The sequence below is a fragment of the Brassica oleracea genome, chromosome C8 (assembly GCF_000695525.1).
Source record: "Brassica oleracea var. oleracea cultivar TO1000 chromosome C8, BOL, whole genome shotgun sequence".
Classification (NCBI taxonomy): domain Eukaryota; kingdom Viridiplantae; phylum Streptophyta; class Magnoliopsida; order Brassicales; family Brassicaceae; genus Brassica; species Brassica oleracea.
The window spans coordinates 29,370,313-29,380,741 of NC_027755.1; the positions used below are offsets into that span (position 1 = coordinate 29,370,313).

General features: G+C 31.0%; 4 protein-coding genes across 4 annotated transcripts in view; all 4 read left to right on the plus strand.

The window, feature by feature from the left end:
• The window catches only part of LOC106309131 (kinesin-like protein FRA1), a 4,504-nt gene extending 3,532 nt beyond the window's left edge, over positions 1 to 972 (plus strand). The window contains exons 7-9 of the mRNA XM_013746200.1: positions 341 to 439; positions 521 to 604; positions 717 to 972. Coding sequence (XP_013601654.1) covers positions 341 to 439; positions 521 to 604; positions 717 to 789 — 256 coding nt within the window. The 3' untranslated portion in view covers positions 790 to 972. The remainder of the gene's footprint in view (positions 1 to 340; positions 440 to 520; positions 605 to 716) is intronic.
• Positions 973 to 1,588: 616 nt separating this feature from the next.
• On the plus strand, positions 1,589 to 3,238 carry LOC106309546 (the record flags this gene model as incomplete). The annotated part of the gene is given in 4 exon segments (XM_013746596.1): positions 1,589 to 1,732; positions 2,198 to 2,328; positions 2,406 to 2,510; positions 2,617 to 3,238. Coding segments are annotated over 4 exon segments (792 nt in total). The 3' UTR covers positions 3,110 to 3,238.
• A 670-nt stretch (positions 3,239 to 3,908) lies between these two features.
• LOC106311268 (probable F-box protein At4g22060) lies at positions 3,909 to 5,160 on the plus strand. Its single transcript, XM_013748479.1, has one exon. The coding sequence runs from the start codon at positions 3,933 to 3,935 to the stop codon at positions 5,115 to 5,117; it is 1,185 nt and encodes a 394-aa protein (XP_013603933.1). The 5' UTR covers positions 3,909 to 3,932; the 3' UTR covers positions 5,118 to 5,160.
• Positions 5,161 to 9,477: 4,317 nt separating this feature from the next.
• The window catches only part of LOC106309132 (aspartic proteinase oryzasin-1-like), a 7,409-nt gene continuing 6,457 nt past the window's right edge, over positions 9,478 to 10,429 (plus strand). The window contains exons 1-3 of the mRNA XM_013746201.1: positions 9,478 to 10,007; positions 10,097 to 10,219; positions 10,330 to 10,391. Coding sequence (XP_013601655.1) covers positions 9,570 to 10,007; positions 10,097 to 10,219; positions 10,330 to 10,391 — 623 coding nt within the window. The 5' untranslated portion in view covers positions 9,478 to 9,569. The remainder of the gene's footprint in view (positions 10,008 to 10,096; positions 10,220 to 10,329; positions 10,392 to 10,429) is intronic.

Consider the following 10,429-nt stretch of genomic DNA (forward strand, 5'->3'; position numbering starts at 1 on the left):
ACTACCTTTTCACCTGATTGGTGGTAGTTTAGCATTATTACAACTGAATGATCTGATCCCCGAATGAGAAGGGTGAGGATTTGAAGTGAATTTTCTATGTTATTTTCAGGGAAACAGGCTAGACAAACTACTACTAACTCACTGGCAGAAGTTCACATTCAATCCCAGGTATAAACCAAACAGAGATAAACATGCAAAATTTGGTATAGAATTTTTTTCTGATCAAACTCTATCCGCACTAACTAACATATCCCTTCCATTGCAAAAAGTAAAAAAAAAAAAAAAAACAGTGGTTTTGTGTGAATGAACCTTGGTTCTGTTTTGTGTGTGGTGTGAATAGTGGAGGACTACGGCTGAAGCGTGACATAAACGAGTATGGAGATTTTGTAAAGAGATTCAGTGTTCCATCTGTGGAGGAGAAATTTGAGCTTCTGGGAATGTAATAACATTCTTGATTCTTATTTATCCAGTCACTTAAAATTTCTTAGAATAATTATAGTAACAACTTGTGTGAGTGTAGAATGGCGAACGTATTCATCGTTGCTCCAGAAAGTTTGGCGACTTTGTTCGAGGGTAGTCCAAGCATTCGCAAAGACGCGCAAAGGTAAGAGTAGAAAGGAATAACATTAAGATAGAACTTGAAAAAGTTAAAACGAGAGGGTAGAGTAGAGAAAGCAATGTTTGTTAATGACATTTGGAATGTTATGTGTTGATAGGTTTATACAACTGGGGAAGACTAGAAGAGTGCAAAGCTGGCAACAAGACTCAGCTCCTTGTGGCCAAGCTTGAGCTGATGATACCAATGTTTAAAGAAACTACTTGAACCAAGAAGTCCTCTACTGCGAGAGATATTTTATGTATATTAACTTGAATAATAATAATCTATGCCCTCGTTTAATTTTGAATCCTTATTTTGTATGAGTGCATCAAACACTTTGGACCAGTCACACTCCTTTGTTAGTTGGATTCTTATAACCAGTTTTACAAAAACAAATTTGAAGTACTTTGTATGACACTTTGAACCGGTTTAATCTTTGTATTAGCTTCCCCTTTCTTATTTTGCAAATACCCTTTCAACTATGTGCAACAATGCTCTTGTTTTGAGTAATCTCTTCGGACTAAAAAAAAAAAAAAATCTCTTCGGACTATTTTCATAACATTTTGGTTATTTCGATTCCAAATAAATGTTTTTTAATACTACAACATGGATTTTGTTGAAATGTATAAATAAATCATTTTTGTCGTATATATAAATAAAATATTCAGTCCACGATTTTTATGGACTCTTTAAGTTCAACCTCATATAAAATAATAAATTAAATAAAAGCGCTAGCCGCTAGGTTTTGTTTTTTTTTCTTAACACCGCTCGATTTTCTGGTGGAGAAGCGGTGGTCTTTATCAGCGGCGGTTCCCGATTCCTCTGCTCTTTGCTCTCCTTTTAGGTCTTCGAATCATTCTCATATATCACTTTCCTCTCTTTCTATCTATCTCTGAGCTTTATAGACTCTTCTTCTTCGTCAGATTACTCGATTAGTTTTTGTTCGTGTGAATAGATTTCAAAAGGAATCATTTTTTTCTTCTTCTTCTTATCATCTAATCTTTCGTTCTCAGATTCTGGGGGATCGGATCCAATTTTCTTCTTTTTTTTTATTTCTTACCTTTCGCCGCCATGAGTTCCTCGATCCAGATCGTTGTTGAGACGCAAGTGGAAGCTTTGTCTCTTAAATATCAGGTTTTTGTTCTCGTATTATCCCTGATTGATTCAATCTGTGTGAATTGATGATCTATATGTGCTCTTAGAATTCATGGGTTAGTTTAAATTTCGGATCTTTGGTTGGATTAATGGTTTTTCCTTGCCTGATGTTGAAGCTGTGTCTTGTGTCCGAACTTGTTTTTTTTTTTTTCCATTTCTTATTACAATCTCTTGACCTCCTTATTCGTTTTGTGCTTAATGTACATGGGTTAGCTTAAATTTCGAATCTTTGGTTGGATTTACAGTTTTTTTTTTGCCTGATGTTGAATCTGTGACTTTGTGTCTAAATTGTTTACTTGTGTCCGAGTTTAGATTCTTTTCTATTTCTTATTACAATCCTAGGCAAAGGCAACTCCTTTAGGATGATGTTGACTTGACTCTCTCCCTCGTTATTATTCGTTAACGAGGTTTGATTGAAGATGTAGTTTTCTGTGTGTTGTTTAGGATGACAAGAAGATTGAAATAGTGAGCAACGAGCTGAGTTTCGGGAACCATGGCGGATGCTGTGCGATATGTTTGGATACAATACCTCTCCAAGAAACTGCTATGGTCAAAGGCTGTGAACATGCTTACTGGTAACGTCTTATTGCTTTTATGTACATTTTCATTTCATTTTTAAGAGATATGATTCATTTTTTGTATTCATATATAGTGTGACATGCATACTCCGTTGGGCAAGTTACAAAGAGAAACCAACCTGCCCACAATGTAAGCACCCATTTGATTTTCTCAATGTCCACCGCTCTCTTGATGGAAGGTACACAAAAAAATTTCAATCTTTATTTATATTTTGCACCATTGTTTAGCGTGACTCTACTTTCTTGTCCTTTCTAACTAGTTTTGTCTATTATGTTTCACTGCAGCGTTGAAGATTTCATGTTCGAGGAGAGGGTCTGCCTTCTCCTAAGAGCATCTTGGTTTCTTCCACTGGAAGCAGTGGAGCGGGTTTCATATAACGGCAATGACAACTATGATTTCGACATTCCACCTGAGTATATTCCACCAGAGTATGAAGAGGAAGACCAAGATGACGACCTCGACGAGTTTTATCTGCACGGTTCGAATCTTCGTTTAGGAAACAGGAGGTGGGGCGACAATGGATTCGTCAGGTCAGGCCGCCAAGAAGCAAGGCCGGCCCAGGCCCAACATAAGCACCACCGAGGTGGCCAAGCCTCTGGCTCTGAATCAGGCTCTTCTTCCTCCTCGCGTGAGGCAAAGGAGGAGAAGACTAACAACAGTGCTGCAACAGGGAGGCGTGCCAAGAGGGCAATGAAGCGTGAATCTGCCAACAAAGCTGCAGAAGTAGTTGCAGCTGCAAAGCACGAGGCTCTTTTGGTTAGGTTGGGAAGGAAGTGAGTGATTGGTTGTATCTATGTAATTAAAATCAAACCACGACCTCTAAATGCACTAACTTTCTTACTTGAGAATCTGTACAGCAAGTTGTAGTATCTAATAATGGTCGAACAACAGAACCTGCTTTATATTTTGTCGTCGAAGATCCTTTGTTAAGAGTTTATTCGTTTAATCTTTACAAATTTCTCTGTCATTGATTTTATGAGTGAGATGTAGTATTGGTTAATGATGTGAAAATTGATCATATGGAATGAGGACTGAGATGGTTAATGATGTGAAAATTGATCATATGGAATGAGGATTGAGTGGTAATGGTAAAGATGATCATGAAGAGTAACGAATCCAATCACACACCTACAAGATCTTTCTTTTACAGTTGGAAAATTTGAGTTGTATAAAATTGTGTATGTAGTTAATTAGGTTCAGATATTAGATTATCTATTTTTTTGAAATCAAAATGAAAGTCAAAAGTTATGAAAATCTTTTTTCCTTTAAAATTATAAACTTAATATATGGATGTGTATATATTTATCAAAAAATTAAATTACAACAATTTCTTTATGAAAATTTGCTTATTTAAACAAATTAAAAATTACTATCTACACATTTCTTGTGGACATGCATCCAATTTATGATTTCCAAGTATATTATTAAATCGAGAAAGAATTAAATTTTGCTTTTCAAAAAATTGATTACCGTGAGATATTACATCTTTTTATAGATTGGAGTAGTGCATGCTTAAAGTTATATAAAGAGATGGAGCTCTCAAATGTAATGACCCAAAAAAAAAAAAGGAGAGATAGGTAGATCTTTTCTAGTTTCTAAAATGTCCCAAGGAGTGAGTTGTCGTGAGATGGAACCAAGCAGGTGGTCCAAACTTCCTTCAGATCTCATGCAGTTGGTTTTAGAACATCTTGGTTTTGCAGATTTTCACAGGGCTAAATCTGTTTGTTCATCTTGGCACTATGCATCCAAACAATCTTCACCAACCAACCAAATCCCTTGGTTGATTCTATTTCCAGAAAAAGCTAAAGATTACTGCCTCTTGTTTGATCCCGAGGAAAAAGAAGACAAGTTATATAGAATTCAAAATCTAGGGGTCAACTTTGCAAATAGTAATTGTTTGGCTACTTATGGAAGTTGGCTCTTGATGCAAGACGATCATCAATACAATTTATTATACATTTTGAATATATTCACCTGTGAGAAGATCGATCTGCCTTCCATGAAGTCTCAACTTAGCATTGTAGAGACTGAAGATGATATGTTTCTTGTAAGATTACAAGACAACAGAGATGTTCTATTCTGGTTTGACGAGAAAACCAAAGATTATGTGGCTATATGGATAATCCAACCAAGATTTTTGGTTTATTCCAGAAAGGGTGATAAATATTGGAAACGAATTGAGCTTTTCAACTTTAATTTTGACATGGTATACAAAGATCATAGACTTTACTTGTATACTAGCTCTCGTGATGTCAAAGTCTTGGATTTTTCACAAGATATCCCGCGACAAGTATTTGAGACGCAAGTTAACTATGATTATTCGAGAAAGCCAGAGGATGTTTTCTACCATGATGCTCCTCTTCATGTATGTAGGAAGATCAAGAATGAAAATCTTGTAGTCAGAGTGACTGGTGAAGTTCTGAGGGTTAAGAGCATAGTTTCGTGCAATTCTGACGTTTGGGACTTCCGTATCTACAAGATGAATTCATCAAATAGCGAGTGGGAGAAACTTGATTCTTTGGGAGAGGAAGAAGCAATATTTTTGGATCTTGGTATCACCGTTACGCTTGCCAACACCATCCAAGGAGTCAATGGAAACTCAATATATTTCAGCGGCAATCATAATAACTATTGTGATTCTGATTTGGGTCATTTTTGGAGTAAAAAAGATATACTTATCTTCAATTTTGGCACACAAGAAATTGAAAGACCACATCCAAGTATCTTTTCGTCCATTCAATTATCTAATGCTCGATGGTTTGTCCCAAATTTCAAACAAATGTGATTGGGAATCTCAACTCTATTAGTGTACCTTTTCAATTATTTTGCAAGTGAGCGTTAAATTTACCATGTTCACCTATGAGAAGATCGATCTGCCTTCTGCTTTATCTCTATATTCAGCTCTCTCTCTGTTTCGTTTTTCTAGGAGATTAAAAATGAGTTTTGGATTACTCTATGGGTTGTTGTAGTCTCAACTCCAAACATATTTATCTTCCTGCTATAATTTTCTCATATACATCATCTTGGATTTGGTTTGTGCTATCTGCAACGTCTTCGTTTTCAAATCTTTTGTTTATGGTTGGTAAATTTTTTTTTTGAATAACCAGTATATTTTTACTTTTTTGAATAACCAATAGATTTTGAATTGATGCCTTGGCTTAAACACAATACCTTCTGTTTGAACACAATTTTCAAACCGAAAACAGTTCGCTAAACCCGAAAATAGTTTCTTAAACCCGGCCTGAATGAAATCTCTAATTCTCCAAATCTAGACTCTAAACACGACATCCTAACCCAAAATAATACCCTCAACGGAGAATCCTCATCTTGTTGACGCATAAATATCTGTATAATATTATTTGAGAAGTGAGTTTCTTATATGTCGCGCTCACGTTAACTCTCACGACGGTTGATTACATTGATACTTTTAATGAATTAAAAATATTACATTTAAATACTATTATTGAATTTTTTATTTAGTTTCATGTTTAAAATTTTCCAAATAACATATATAATAAAAATGAAACATTTATAAAATTAAAAAAATAAATTTAAAAACGAAAATATATGTATATATAATATGATTTCATTAAAAAAAAAATTCACAAAATAGAAATATTCTATTATAATTTTTTTTTAAATAACATAAAATATACTTTTGAAGTAATAAAATATTTCTTTATATCTATATTTTGTTAGATGAAAATATATATATTTGCATATAATGTGATTTCATAAAACAACATTCACACACATAATCTTGATATTAATATTTATTTTAAAACATAATTTTAAACAATACAAAAAATATATATTTTCAAAGTAATAGAAATAATTTTTATATATCTATCTATTTTCTTAAATGATTACATAAAATAATTAAGTAAAATAAACTGATATATGTTTAATTGACAAAAAATAGTTTATAATTAGTATTATTGAAATATTTAATTTGTTTTTCATATATTTAGTTGACAATAATATCATTCAATTACAGTAAAAAAATTATAAATTATGTTTTACTTATATAATATGATTTTTAAAATACAATCACACAATTTTTTTAAACTGCTTATTTTTAAGAGATATTAAAAAAAATCAACAATAAATATCTTTTGATCAAATAATTAAAAAATATTTTAAAATAACATAACACTATATGCTTTAACGAGGTAGATGTATTATATTTTATCATTATTAAAATTATTTGTTTTCATAATATTCAATTTGGTTTTAAATTTTATTTTTTTTGTTTGTGGAACTTAATATGATATAATTACAATACCAAAGCAAATCTGAATTCTCATTTTTATTTAAAATAAATTTGAGTTTACCGTTTAATAATTGTAAGGCATTAAATTAATTATAATTTATAAAATATTTTAATTATTGTAAATATTGATAATTGTATTAGTTACTTATGTATGTAAATTTATATTGATCATCGCTTTATTTTTTGATGTTTCGTTTTAAAAAAAATAAACATATAATTTGATAAATATTATGAAACTACATGCACATTTAAACGATAAATAAAATTAATTTAATTTTACATAATTATAATAAAAATAATTATATTTCAGTTTGAATTTGAAAGAATATATGTAACTCAATATACTCACAACATGAGTGACTCGACTACTCCAACTTATATCTAAAATCATAAATTTAATTACAATAAGAATATATAATTTTATAATAATAATTTATTTTATAAATGTAAATTATAAGATGACTCAAAACATATTAAAAATAAAAATAAAATATTTACTAACTGTTATAATTTAGTTCTTTTGTAAAATGTTTATATATGCATGAGACTGTAGAATATTATCATTAAATTAATTTACGTATATCATAGTTTACATATATTAAGTTACATATTATAGTTTATTTTATATTTAATTCTAAGCATAATATATTTTAAGTTATACATAATTTTCCTCAAATATATTTATATATCTTTACGTAAATTAAAAGCAGATGCAATCTAATATACTTAAAATAAATGCAAATAAAGAAATTAATCATAATTTTAATATATTTTTTTAAAAAAATATTATAATTGAATTCATAGAAATAGATGCAATATAATATACCCAAATGATAACTAAATCGACTATAAAAATAACAAAACCGACTAGATATAACATATCTAAAATCATATGTCTAATTAAAGTAATATAATATTATTGATATAAATTATGCATACAAATTATAAATTGATTTAAAATTTAAAATAAATAACAATCTATTATTAAAGTATATTTATTTTATAAATATTTATACTCGTGCATGAGCGCCGCGGAAAAATCACCTAGTACATCATTAAAAAGAAGAAGAGTGTGTTAAAAACTTAAAATCAATGGGATTATTACGCTAGAATGAAGAAAAAGTGATTTTTTTCTAAAAAATAGTAATAAGAAAATTGATTGTACTCAAATATGAAAATAAAAAAGATTTGCATATATCTTAAATTCAAAATGTTTGGTAACTATACTTTTCATATTTTAGGATATTTAGTCATGATTGTATAAAGGATTTACAATTTTTTTATTAAGAATTGATTGTACTCAAATATGAAAATAGGAAAGATTTGTATATATCTTCAAAATATTTGGTAACTGTACATTCCATATATTAGGATATTTGCCTATTTGGTCATGATTATACAAGTGATTTTTCAATTTTTTTTGCTAAGAAAATTGATCTTACTCAAATATGGAAATAGAAAAGATTGTCATATATCTTCAAAATATTAGATAACGGTACTTTCCATATTTTAGGATAATGATTATCCATAGATTACAATTTCTACTCGGTGTAGAAATAAGACAAGAGGTTCTAAATCAAAATCAACTAAGGGTCTGACTGGTGACCATTCGGGAATTAAGAAGAACGAATAAAAAAGGAATGTACGGGAACAAAATATCAGGAATGAAAAGAAATGGTTGGTCCTTATCAAATTTAACAAGGAATAATTTTGTTCTTAAATTCTCTACAAAAAAGGGAATGAAAGGGAATGAGAGGGAATTATTATTCCTTATGAATGGTGATTTTTTTTAGGAACATTAGAGAATGCATTATTCCTCACCGTTCCCTGGTCACCATTCATACTCTTAGAAGATTGAATTACAAGCGTTAAAAACAGTAAAAAAAAATCTAGAGATTATTTATTCTAATAAAAACGGATTAGCTAAAAAACGTAGAATTCAATTTTTACAATGTCATTTTCTGTATAATATAAAATCTACTATAACAAAGTTTGAAATTTTTATTTAACAAGTTTTAGTTTCCGACAAAATGCTCCTTACAATGATGAGAATATTTTGAATTGTTCCTATTTTCATATTTTGGGGGGTTTGTAGAACTATTTTATTTCATTAATTTTGATAAATACAAAGGACAATAAAGACAAAATTGGTCAAAAAAATATATAGACAGAAATAGAACAAAATGATATTATCTTATAAGTACAAACATGCTAAATTTTTGGTCAATATTTCCACATGAAAAATATTACAATATGGATCAAATTCAACACACGCAATTCAATTTGGATCAATCTGAAAAAAATTCCAAATGAAAAATATTTCATGGTCTATAAATACCGTCTTGGCTCTTGAGTTGCAAAAAAAAAAAAAAAAACAGAAGAAAGAGAGAAACCATGAGTATTAGCTTAAGGTTTATAGTTGCTGGTCTTATTCTTTTCCTTGTCTCCCGATACGCTACATGTAATTTCATTTTAAAAGTATTAGATATATATCCCATATATATATATATGTATATGACTATTTCATACGTATAAATAATTCATCTTGTTTTATTTTATCTTTTTCTAGGTCAAGCCATGATGAGAATCCCACTCAAAACGAAAACCTTGTGGAACAAGGACGATGTGTCTTTGACAAATGATAATGACAATACTTACTTCGGGCAAATTATGGTAGGAACCCCGGGTCAGCCTTTCAACGTGTTGTTTGACACCGGGAGTTTCGACCTGTGGGTTCCTTCTTCAATATGGCCTAAACAGGGAAGCAGAAGGTATAGATCAAGCGCATCAAAAACTTTCAAACGCGATGGTAAGCTGTATAATTTTCCATAAATATGATAAATGTATATAGCTATATATATATAATTGGTGGGTTTTGTGTCTGTGAATTTTAAACCTATCTGCTATATATATACAGGGACGAAAAAAGAAATCAGATACGGATCAGGTTCTCTGAAGGGGTTCATGAGCAACGATGCGGTCGAGATAGGCGGGTTACGCATCAAACAGCAAGCGTTCATCGAGGCAACTGAAGCTCCGGGTAGACGGATTTACGAAAGGCCGTGGGATGGCATATTTGGAATTTCCGGCCTATCGAAATCGACCATCACAGGAGCTCGTCCCATCTGGAGAACGATGATGGATGAAGGGGTGGTTACAAAGAAAGTGTTCTCGATATGGCTTCGACGGTACAGTGATTCTGGTGAAAACGGTGGAGAAATAGTCTTTGGAGGTATAGACCAAGAGCACTTCACCGGAGCTCATACCTACGTTGATGCGGAAGGGCCGCATAACACCTTCAAGATTAACTCCTTTTTTGTGGGCAAAATTGACACGAAAGTTTGCTCCAAGGGATGCAAAGTTCTTGTGGACTCGGGGAGTACATACATTCGTGGTCCACCGGTAAGTCTTTCTGTTTTAATTAATTATCTCTCATCATTTCATTTGTTAAATTAAATTTTAACCCTTTTCTCCATAATTGTAATTCTTAGAATTTGATCGTCAAGATTAATAAGCAAATCGGAATAGCAGCAGACTGCTCTAATTATGACAAGCTGTCTGAAGTTATAAGCTTCACAATAGCCGCAAAAACTTTTACCCTCACACCACGTGATGTAAGACGCTAGACAATACACATATATATATATTATTATTATTATTATTATTATTATTATTATTTCTTTCACTATTCTTCTTTATTTATTTTCTATCAAAAAATTCCTAGTACATTGAGAGAAAGAATGGTAAATGCAAGAGTGTATTCGCGGATGCTACGACTGATTTATGGTAAGTTTTTCATCTTTAAACTTTTTATTATATATCTT

Excerpts from the sequence above, each read along its gene's own strand:
- LOC106311268 (XM_013748479.1), top strand. The coding sequence starts at position 3,933 with ATGTCCCAAGGAGTGAGTTGTCGTGAGATGGAACCAAGCAGGTGGTCC.